Source organism: Peromyscus maniculatus, chromosome 10 (genome assembly GCF_049852395.1).
Source record: "Peromyscus maniculatus bairdii isolate BWxNUB_F1_BW_parent chromosome 10, HU_Pman_BW_mat_3.1, whole genome shotgun sequence".
NCBI classification, from domain to species: Eukaryota; Metazoa; Chordata; class Mammalia; order Rodentia; family Cricetidae; genus Peromyscus; species Peromyscus maniculatus.
The window spans coordinates 62,612,748-62,624,916 of record NC_134861.1 but is presented as its reverse complement, the minus strand read 5'-3'; the positions used below and the strand labels follow the sequence as shown (position 1 = coordinate 62,624,916).

Sequence of the window (12,169 nt, the reverse complement as noted above, 5' to 3'; positions counted from 1 at the left end):
TTCCCATTTTTTAGGGAGACTTGCTGCCCCAGGAGCCCTCCACAGCCTCCCCACACTTCTGTGGGGCTGTGTTGATTCCCTGGACGGTCTGCACTGCGCCCCCTCTGCGCTGTGCCCCCCCAACCCCCCACCCCCCACCCCCTGGTGCTTCCATTTCCATCAAAGTTGTCTGGCATTCATGACAGGTAGGGTTCATGCAATTACACAGTCGTTATTGTAATCATCTGCAGGGTTTTTCCTCTTAATTTTTTTTTTCTCTACTCAAGTTACATTTGGACAGAAAAGGTAAGAAAAATTACCTTACTTAAAACTAGAGTTGTTTTTGTTTTAAGACAATTTTAAAAAATACAAATTTCCCCCATGGGATCTATCCCTGATCCTGCATCTCCTTGCTGATGCTACAAACTCTCGTCAAAACGATGCTCTCCATCTCTGCGGCGAGCTGCTCAGCTCTCTCAGAAGGGAAACCAGAGGATGAAAACTGTGGTACTCTGCTCTCTCTGTGCTACAGAATCAACACTTTAAAAACCAGTCCCCGACCAGTGCCAGAAAGCAGAATCACCTATGAAAACATTGTGAAGCCAATAGCTTGGTCCACGCTCCCCTCCTACGCTCCTGCTAAACCCAGAAGCAATGCCTTTCTGAGCTCCATAAATTAATTTGTGACATAATTTGAGTGTAAATTCTTTGTGATTTTCTAAATGCCAATCTGGCGAGACAATCTTCCTGCAAAATGATTCCAAGTCCAATGCGCCATTGCCTGTGATGGATGCTCCCACCACAGCTGCCCGTCAGCACAACCCTCCACCCTCACTGGGGCCTTTGAAGCACCAGCAGCTTCTTCTCCCTGGGCCTCTGACTTGCCTTGCCTCCACCCCAAACATCCAGCAAATCTCCCCAGGGCTGACGCTGAAACGCCACCCCTTCAGAGTGGTCAAGCCCATCCTTGACGCCCTCCAAATGGACCACTGGCTTTCCTGCCTCACTATGTTATGCTCTCCCCCAGCACTCTCACTCCCCAGAGTTATTTTCTTTCGTACTCACTATATTTCTAAGTTATTGGCACTGCGGTGTAAAGTTCAATATGAACAGAGGACGCCGGTCATCTTGTTTGTGTGTTTCCCTCACCGGAGCTACTGAGGAAATCTTTGTTCAATGGCTGAATGGAGGGACAGAGATATAAGGGGAGGTGATGGGGAAGCAGTATCTAGAGACTCCAGTGTGCAAGGGAAGGGCATTTTTAAAACGGGAAGGAATGCCGAGGAAATGCAAAAGGGGAGGTAGACGAGAACAGGGACGGTGACCGCTTGGGACTGGCCTCACTGACCTTCTCCCGGCCCGCTGCTTCCCGTGCCTCTGAGCTAATCCATCCCTTTAGAAGTTGATCCCCTTGTCTTCCCGGGTCTACAACGACCAAGCTTTACTTAGAGTCACATTCGGAACGATTTGATCCAGTCCTCCTCTGCAGGGGAGAGCACAGTGCTGAGCAAAGGTGCTGAGCAAGCCAGAGGTCCAGGCAGCTCCAGACCTGGAGCTCGACCCAGGTTTCTGATTCCCTCACTGTCGCAGATGAGCGGCGAAGATCTGAGTTTCTGGTTTTGTTTCTGAAACCAACTGGCCTCAGAACGCTCCTGCTCCGGTAATTGGTTATTTAAAGGTGGCCAAAAAATTGATTTTTTTTTTTTTTAAAAAAGGAGCTAGCGTAAACCACCAGAGTAAACTTGCCTTCACCCTCCAAGCAACGTGTGTGTGTGTGTGTGTGTGTGTGTGTGTGTGTGTGTGTGTGTGTGTGTGACACTATTATTACCTATGGTGTTGCACAGGTGCTATTGTTTCTGGTCACCTGCCAAGCAGGTGAAACCAGAACACGAGATGAGGCAGAACTTAAAGTGATTTCCCAAAGTGAAGACGAGCTTAGCAGAGGCCAGATTTAGGCTCACTAGCAAATGGAGCCTGACATAGTTACAGTGAGGCCTATGGAGGCGTCTACAGTGAAATATTACACCTTTTGTGGATTTTTTCACTCAACACCCACTTTCCATGACAAGTACTGAAGAACGGCACACATTAAAAACACAGAAGGAACTTCAGATCATCCATCATGGCTGGCTCTCCTTGTTCCCAGCCACACATCATAAAATCCACTGTCAACTTCCCAACTTCAATTCATTCAGGAGTTTCAAGTCTCCCGTCATCGTAATTATGAAATCAACAACATCATCGTAATTATGAACAACACCACAAAAATCCTCTAAATTGTGGCTTCTTTCCCTTTGTGTTCTTCCATGATAAGATGGCACTGCCCCAAACTATCAAATCCCAGATCCCCTCGACTCAATTCAGCCAATTGAGTCTTGTTGTTATTGCTGTTGTTTGTGACCAGGTTGCCCTTATGGAGCCCTGCTTTATTTGGTGTATGCACTATGTAAACCAGGCTGGCCTTAGTCTTGTAGAGATCCTCCTACCTCTGTTTCCCAAGTGTTAGGATTACAGGATATGGCATCACACCTTACTTTTAGATGTTTTTTAAAAAGATTTATTTTTAAATTATATGTATATGTGTGTATCAGTGTATGGGTATGTGTACATGAATGGAGGTGCCCATGGAGGCTTGAAGAGAGAGCTAGATCCTCTGGAGCTGGAGTTATAGGAGGTTGTAAGTTGCCTAACGTGAGTGCTGGGAATTGAACTGGCTTCCTCTGCCAGAGTGTTACCCGCTCCTAACCACTGTGCCATCTCTCCAGCCCCAGGAGAGAACCCAGCTTATTGCTCAACCATACTCACACTATATACTGTTTGAATAAAATGCCAAATGTTTTATATGACATCACAGACTCTGCAGAACTCCCGAACTATAGGCAACTTATTTTTGCTTTCTCATAAGGATGGATCTTCTTACTCTGGTCATGAGCTATCTCTTTATACAGAAATGCATCCTATTGCAAGAATTCTTTACCCCAAAGATGCTTCACTAAACAGATATAGGTAGAAACGGCCAAGAGGCCAATGAGCCATCTCTGAAAAGCTTAATTACTGTCACATGGGAGAAAATGGCTACAGGTGTAAATGAAGGAGCCAGCTCACCTTACTCCGCATCATCAACAGCACTCAATCTGTTTGTGTCTGCTGCAGTCTGCCAAGAGCCTATTCAACTGTCCCACCGGAGCCAAGAACAGGGGTCCTGTCTAAGGCACACAGGTTTTGTGCACATTTCTCTGTAGCCTCACCGCTAAATTCTACTTAATGTTCTCTCTTCTTCAAAATTCTGGTTCTATATGCATTTGAAAAATTATATTAGCTCAGAATCAGAGCTCCCCACAGAGGACAAGACACTGTGTTCTCTTGCGAAAGCTTGATTTTTGCTTGTGCGATTTTATTAGGAACATGTAATCTTCTACCTCTTAGAATTTACAACATCCTCACAAAACTGCAAATCGAAACATCAAGGGTTTCCTTTAAGCATAAATCAGGCATTACTCACTTGACAGTGACCCTGCTGGACGTATCCTGGAGGTCACTGGGGTCAAAGAGTTGAGATTCTTTAAGGCCAAGCTCTTTACAGCCCCTCAAGAATAAGATGGTATTGTCCTGGAAGGAAGCAAAGAAGCCCAAGTGTTATTTTAGATTATGACGTCCCACTTCATCAACAGCTCAAAGTGCTATTGTCAAGACGCCGGCCATCATGGCTGCTACAGTCACATCCAAATCATGGTGTGTCACACAACAAAACTGCAGTTAGGAAACACCAGAATAAACAGACACTTCAGGTTTCCAAAATCCTAGGCACGCCAAATTCAATTTTCCCCTTAGCTCGATCCATCTGTAAACAACTGTAAGTCAAATGCCGCTATAAAGAGAACATAGCGTCTTTTTAAGGAAGAGTCCTTTAAACAGTCAGGTATTTTCCATGGCTTCTAAACGGTTTCCCCATGTCTCATTGCTTAGAACGTGGTTTCAACAGATACTTTAACAATACAATTAGAGCAGGGGATGGCTCAGTTGTTGGGTGTTTGTTGAACAAGCATGAGGCCCCAAGTTCATATCCCCAGCGCCCAAGGGAAAAACCAGGTATGATGGCATACACCTGAAATCCAAGCCCTAGCAAGCTGGAGGCAGAAGGACTCCTGGTGATTCCTGGTGAGCTTCAGGATCAATACGAGATCTAGTATCAGAAAAATAAGGTGGACAGTTGTGTTGGTTTGAACGAGAATGGTCTCCATAGGCTCATGTATTTGCAAGGTTAGTCCCCAGTAGTGGGGCTGTTTGGGAAGGAGGAGGAGGTGTGATCTTGTTGGAGGAAGTGTGTCACTGGGGGTAGACTGTGAGGCTTCAAAAGACTCCATCGGTCCCAGCGTGCTCTCTCTGCTTCCCGATGACGGGTCAAGATGTGAGCTCTCAGCTGCCATCATGGACTCTAACCCTCTGAAACCATAAGCCCAATTTAATGCTGTCTAAGTTCTGCGGGCCATGGCATTTCATAACAACAACAGAAAAGTAACAAATAAACAGGGATAGAGGAAGAGGCATAACATTGACCTCTGGCCTCCACCAGCATGTGTACACATGCAACTGCATGCATGCACGTACATAAACATACACCACACACACAAAAGAAGACATTGTAAAAATAGATAATTTGAAAATCATAAAAGGTTTTGTTGCCTCGGGTGTTCTCATCCTCAAGTTTTTCTTATTAATTGATTTAAATATATTCTTTTGGGATTTTTACACCCTTCATATATTCATTATGGGTCGTGGCTAAAAATACCCTTTTAATGGGATGCGAGATGAATTACAAGATAAAAGCAATCTGGTCCCTTCTTTCATGTCACACTTGTCCCATTGCCATCTCTCGAGTATTTGGGGGGGGGGGGACAGCAGGTAGAGGGAGTCGGGGGAAAGAGCAGGGCACAAGATACAATGCCATACAGGAAGATGTCCTGAAGAAACCCACTACTTGGTTTGCTAAAAATTAATTAAAAAAAAAAAAAAAAGAAATCTAGACTTGATTGGGAAGGAAACTGAGAGCAAGGACGACTTCTGAGAGCAATGCAAAGACCCTCGTCCTGGCGAACATGCCCTGGCAGGCACAGATTCACTGCAAACCAGCAGGGGAGCAGGACAGGCTGACCACTGTACTCTCCATTAAGGAGGATTCCATCGGGGCTGCTCATCTACGGGAGGTCCTAGGAATACATGAATGGCTCTGAAAGTGAATGCAAACTGTGCGGGTCATCCTTTGAAGACCCCAGGACAACTGGTCAACAGATTTATGGCCTCGAATCTCTAATTGTCCTCTTCTCGAGGACTGACTCTATCAATTTGTAAGAACTGCAGGACAAGGGCTATCCGTTTCCCATCAATGAGAAACCCTCTGAATGCTGACAGAAACTGCTGTCAACAACCGAACTGAGGGTGGTGATTACCCACTTCACCCCAGGTAGTTCAAAGGGATCAGCAAAGATAATATTTTTAATTACCAGTGTGTAGGCGGGACTCTCAGGCCCCAAAGAGTCCTGATCCAGGGGAACACACTCTAGGTAATCTCCTCTTGAGAACAAGGGAAAGCCATGACTGTGATAAGGTTATGGCACTAAACAATTGCCTCTAAGTTAACCAAGAGAAAGATCATCTGATTGGCACTGATGTAATCAGGGAGCTTTTAAACAGAAGGTGATATGAGTTTCTGCTGGCCCTGAATGCCACAGCTGCAAAGGTTTGAATGTCATCAACCCCCATGAACTTGGGATGGGCTTGGGAGATGCTCCGGGTTGCAACATTGCAGGCATCTTGATTTCAGCCCTGTGATATTCTGAGCAAAAAGAGCCCTGTCTCACCCTATCCAGACATTTAATCTATGGACAATGTGAGGTAACAAATGGGTATTGCTCTGAGATGCTCGTTTATGGTAATTTTTAATGTGGCAATAAAAAATTAACATGCTTGAGCTCTAAAGAGCATTAGTAGAGAGTTGTTGACCTTTCTATGGCCCATATTATGTGACCAACATGCTCCCAAGGGCTGCATTCATTATATTAACTCTTAATTCCTGCACACCTTATCCTAAACTGACAGATGAGTGATCTGCAGCCTAGAACAATTACACAATGGTCCAAGATTACAATCGACAAAAAAAGCAGGCCGCAAAACAGTGTGGTATGTCTGATGAATCCAAGCACAAAATTCGAGGTCAGTACCAAAGGACAGTGGGACTGTGGAGGGTAGGACTGACCTCAGAGGGTCTTACAGATGTAGAAAGCAGGCTGCAGGAGACAGGGGCAGCTGAGACACAGAGCAGTTACACATCATACTGAATCAACCAGTTAATCTTGCATCCCAGCTAACTCATCACAGAGATGGAATGGGGATCGTCCAGAGGTAAAAACTCTAAGCACCCAAAGCAGCAATTCTTGTTCCCACGTCTCCAGTTCCTAGTTCTTTATGCTTATTCATCAAATTCCTGCCCTCCTCCTCCTCTCCATCTCCCCCTCTTTCCCTCTATACCTCCTTCCCCGCCTCAGTTTTCCTCTTTCCTGTTTGCCTAACACAAGTATGTTCTCTCATCCATCCCCCCTCCCTCCCTCCCCCCTCTCTCTGTCTCTGTCTCTCTCCCATTCTTTTTGGCTCTGAAACTCTCAAAAGACCACACTGGCTCAGAGGCTTTGCCATGTTCAGAATAAGGCACCACCCCACCATCACCATCACCCCCACCCCCCCCACCCCACCCCGCTTTGCAAGTCCACATTTCAGAGGCGTACACTTCCCCTTTCCTGAAGAAGGCAACTCCAAACAAGGTAGTGACCAGCACAGATGCCAGGTGGGCTTCAGTGGGCATCTGAGTGTCTTCTGGCTTGAAGTGAGAGTCTCTCGGGAAAGGGAGGAAGCGAGTAGGTGCTCTCTAGGAACCATCAGTGGCCACAATAAAGGACAGGCCTCTGACCTCCACGCAGTCCCCCAGGACTACGGCATCCGGGATCGTGAGTACAGACAAGGAGGTGTTCTTCCTCTGCACGTTCCCAGATGCACACGTGCACCCTGGCACACGGCACGCCATTCAGCACACAGCCTTCAAACATACAAGCTCTGCATGGCAGCCAGCAGGGGCGATTTGGGCTGGAAGATTTAAATGACTGCAGGTCTGTTTCCAACTCCTTGCTGTAACCTAATGATGCTGGAAAAGAGCCAAGCCCTAGTCAGAGGCAAAGCCAGAAGGAAGAGCCACCGAGCCAAGAGCTAACCAAGGCCAGCCACCGGCGCAGGCAAGAACAACCACGTTCTTAATTACAAAGGATGCATCCCGTACTTTCTCATCTGCCTTCTCTACCCACTGAGACCTCTCCACATTTACGATTTCCAGCCAAGCCCTCATCTTAGTAGCTTAAGTTCAGAGCTAAACCATTTAACACTGTGTCAATCCCCCAGAAGAAGTGGGAGGCACAGATTTACTACAACGTCTATTATATGTAGTTCCCGCTTACACACAGCTAATATCCATTTAGTCATCTTTTGGGGAACTTTCTAGAGACTTGAAAAAAATCATTGCTACAAAAGAAAAAAAAATTATAATTAAAGATATATGCTGACCAAATGTATGAGCTTTAACTGAACTCTAGATTCTAAAAGGAAAAGTAAATAAGGCTATGCAGCTGAACATGGGCAGACTATTGAATAAACTTTGGATTGGGCGTTAACTTTCCGAGGTGTGGTGATGGTAATGTAGTGAAGTGAGTGGACGCCTTATTTTTAAGTACACACACATCTGGATTATTTAATGGTGTGTTACATCTGTAACACAACTTCTAAATAGTTCCAATAAAATTGTGTGTGCACCGGGCGGTGGTGGCGCACGCCTTTAATCCCAGCACTCGGGAGGCAGAGCCAGGCGGATCTCTGTGAGTTCGAGGCCAGCCTGGGCTACCAAGTGAGCTCCAGGAAAGGCGCAAAGCTACGCAGAGAAACCCTGTCTCGAAAAACCAAAAAAAAAAAAAAATTGTGTGTGCATGTCTGTGTACATACATGTATCTTCACATGTGGAAAGAGGGAGGCCACAGAGCAAAAGACAGGGGTGGAGAGGAGAGAGGGATGGAGAGACTGTACATATGTGTTTCTCTGTGTTTAGAGAGAGGAATACGCAAATAATAAAATATTAAGAATTGAGTCCAGAGACTGAACTGACAACCAGGAAGCCTGCATGGGACTGAACTAGGCACTCTGCTCATATGTTACAGTTGTGTATCTTGGTCTTCTTGTGGAACTTCTAACAGTGGGAGCAGGGGGCTGTCTCTGCCTCTGTTGTCTGCTTCTGAGACCCCTTTCCTTACTGGTTGCCTTATCCAGCCTTAATAGGAGAGGAAGTGCCTATTGCTACAGCAACTTGATTCTCTGTGGCTGGTGATATCCACGGGAGGCTTGCCATTTTCTGAAGAGAAACTAAGGAGGAGGTGAGAAAAGGGAAGGTGGGATGTGGGGTGGGGGACTGGAAGGAGAGGAAGGAGGGGAAATTGCAGTCAAGTTTGGGGGCGAGTACTGAAAGAGTCGATTGGAAAAGGAGGGCATTTTGGAGTCAGGTAGAAACCTGGGGCAAGGGAAACTCCCAGGAATCTGCAAGGATGACCTCAGCTAAGACTCCTAGCAATAGCAGACATGTAGCCTGAATAGGTAGGTCATTTCCTGTGAGCAGGGAAGGCTTCTAGTAGAGGGACTGGGACACGAACCCAGCCACATCACCTTTGACCTACAATCTGTCCTGTCTCTGGGATGTCCTGGAAAGGCTGGTAAGGGGTACGAGTGGTACAAGATTGTGAGAGTGGCCAACCAATGACCAGTCCAGCCTGAGACCCATGCCAGGAGAGGGAGCCCATCCCTGCCACTGCCTGGAGCACCAGGACCCACAGGCTGGATGGCCTCGAGACCTAGAACAGAACCAAACACAACTGGAGGTGGGGGGAAGTCAATGTAGTAATGCCTAGCGATATTCCGCTGTACTCATAGAATGGTGCCTAGCCTAACAGTCATCAGAGAGGCTTCATCCAGCAACGGATGGGAACAAATACAGAGACCCACAGCCAAATATTAGGCAGAGCTGGGGAGTCCTGCTAAAGAAAGGGAGAAAGGATGGTAGGAAACAGAGTAGTTGAGGACATCACAAGAAAACCTATGGAATTAACTAACCTGGGCTCACAGGAGCTCACTTACGACCTTACCATCTTCCTGGCAACTCCTGCCCTGAAGATTTTATATCTTTATCAATTCTCGCCCACTCTAAGATGGGAGAGCAGCCCAGCTCAAGAGAGCCCCTCGCCCCAGAGTCTAGTTGTCTATTGCAGGTAATGCATGTTCATTAAACTTTTAAGTAGAATGTACCAAATAGTCTCCTAGATGTTTTTTAATGGTGAATAAAACAAAAGATTCCTTCATCTTCATGATCCTTTATGTTTTTAGATTTGTTCAAAATCCATATAAACAGGGGAAAGCTGGTTGAGTGGGCAAAGGCTTTTGTGACCAACTTTGATGATCTGACTTGATCCCAGGGACCCATGTGGTGGAAGGAGAGGACAGACTTCTACAAGTTGTTCTCTGATCTACACACACACACACACACACACACACGCACGCACGCACGCACACACGCACGTGCGCGCGCACACACACAGGCACACACAATTCAAAATCCACATAAACAGATGTCTTGCATCAAATTAGACAGTGGAAATTAGCGAACATATACTAAGGAACATGGCATGATAGCCCTGGGGACAGAGGGACTTTAGTTAGAACCTCAGTCTCCTCTGCACCCTGGCTGTGTGTTCTGGGTGAGACTCCCTAGCCTTTCTGATTGTCACATCTCTAATCTGTCAGGTAGGCTAGGGGTGCAATCAACCTTGCAGATGTGGATGTCAGAATTACAGGAAACAGACATTAAAAGCACAGCCCGACTCTCTGGCATATTCCAGGCATTCCCTACAGCAGCTCTCCCCTTCCTTCCAGGCTTGCTTTCCACAGTTTCAGTTATTCCCATAGGCAACTATGGTCTGGAAATATAAAATGGAAAATTCCAGAAATAAATAATTCGTGAGTCTTAAACTGCATGCTGTTCTGGATAACGTGATAAAGTGTTACACGATGTCACTCTATCCTGCCTAGGATGAGAGTGTCCCCTTTGTCCAGTGTGTCCTTGCTCCACACACTACTTACACATTCGTTACTCTGCAGCCGTCTTGGTTACCAGAACAACTGGAGAGCCAACTCAAGCTTGAGTAACCCTTATCTTAATTAATGATGGCCCCCACAGCATGAGAGTAATGGGACTGAAAATTTCAATACAGTACATTATCGCCATTGTTTATTACTAGTTTTTGTTAACATCTTACTATTTGACACATCAAATTTACCATTGGTGTGCGTGTATGAGTCATAGCTGCATCACTACGAGAGAACGCCTGACAGACAAATGAAAGGGGCGGAGATTAACTTCCGCTCACGGTTTCGGAGCCCTCCACCCAGCATGGCTGAGAAGCCATGGAGTTCATGATGGCAGGAGTGTGAGATGGAAGCTGTTCACACGAGAGTGGGCCAGGGAGCGGAGAGTAAGGCCGAATCACTGGCAGGGCTACAGCTTTCAGAAACCTGCCTCTTACTACTCACCTACACCATCCGAGAGGCACCACCCTCTAAAGGTTCCACAGCCTCGTGAAACGGCACCACCAGTTAGGGGACAACTGGTCAAAGCACGAGCTTGTGAAGAACAGTTCAGATCCAACCATGAGCCAATCAGATTTTATGTACTGTGTGTGTGTGGTGGTGGTGGTGGGGGCTAGTATGGATGGGGTCTGGTACTAACTGAGGTTTCAGGCATCTGCTGCGTATGTGTGTGTGTGTGTGTGTGTGTGTGTGTGTGTGTGTGTGTGTGTGTGTGTGTGTCTTAGAATGCATGCATGCCCTGTAGGTAAGTGAGGTGTCAGGTCAAGAAAAGACTGTGGAAGATAGAATGAAGAACAGTTTAGGCATCTAAGAAAAAAGAGACACTTGCACATAACCTGTCAGTTACACAGGAGATTAAAATATAGGAGGGATGCTGCTTTTATTTGTTCACTGTTAGTCACCAGCTTGGCGTCCATAGGCAGCCTCAGACTCAGGAGCAGGCTAATATACACAGAGGTCATGTGCAAGGCAGCTGCCCATGTGTAAGTCATCATTGGCAATTATTCCCCAAACATAAATCCTCAAGCGATCCTTCCCAATTCAGTCCAGAAAAGCCTGCTTAAGCCAAAGTGTATGTGGAGGGCTCTTAACCCCACGATGGAGCAAAGCCGTGCTGTGGGAAAATGCATGTACAGATGTCCAGTGCTCATCGTTCCTGGCTACAGCTGGCTCACAGACCCCATCAGCCTCTGTCCATAGAAGAGGCTCGCTTTGGCCTTGGCTGTGCTTCAGGATGGAGGGGCCAGCAAGGCACTCCCATGCGGCCCCTGGGGGAGCACTCCACGGCCTCATCACATCTTAAGGTTGCTGCTCTCTTCTTCAGAAGGCAAACAAGAAACCATTTGCTGCTTTTCGCTCCCCTGGGCCGTCATTTCTATCTAGAAAGGAAGAGCCCTCTGTCTCCTTGATTCACTGTTCTGGGCAAGCATGTTTCTGGCCATGATTCAGGAACCCAGCACTAGGGGAGCCCTTCCAGTGGGGTGGACCCACTTTTCTGGGTTTTATTTCTTTTTCTCAAATAGAGAAAGAGCAACACGGCTTGAAGTTCAGAGAAAATAAAAGTAATGCACATTCAGGCTTCAGACAAACTCACTACAGCCAGGTTTGTAAAATCCAATATAGAACACATTCCTGTAACTTTCAGTTTCTTTAAGTGAAAGACTAGATGGAAAATACAAAAATGTAAACTGTGATCACCTGTGGACCTGTCATTTCAGTACATCTGTATAATACATGCTTGCTATAAAACCATAATAAGCAATAGGATATCTCAAAAGGATGTGGAAGTACATCAGAGAAGACCAGATCTTGTTAGGAAAATCAACAACCAAGATTAATGTTACTTTTCTATTCTACCTTATAAAACTCATTTTGAAATATGTTTTTTGTTAGGTTTTCGACATGTGAAGCAAACTCCCTTCAACACATATACAATTAAGAAGCTCAAAACTTAAGGAATACATTACCA

General features: G+C 46.1%; 1 protein-coding gene across 18 annotated transcripts in view; it reads right to left on the bottom strand.

The window, feature by feature from the left end:
* Nucleotides 1–12,169, bottom strand: part of Limch1 (LIM and calponin homology domains 1) — a 325,160-nt gene that overhangs the window by 91,953 nt on the left and 221,038 nt on the right. For all 18 annotated transcript variants that reach the window (XM_015993475.3, XM_006974628.4, XM_076546389.1 and 15 more), the window contains exon 4: nt 3,482–3,588. In XM_015993475.3, the coding sequence (XP_015848961.1) occupies nt 3,482–3,588 (107 nt within the window). The remainder of the gene's footprint in view (nt 1–3,481; nt 3,589–12,169) is intronic.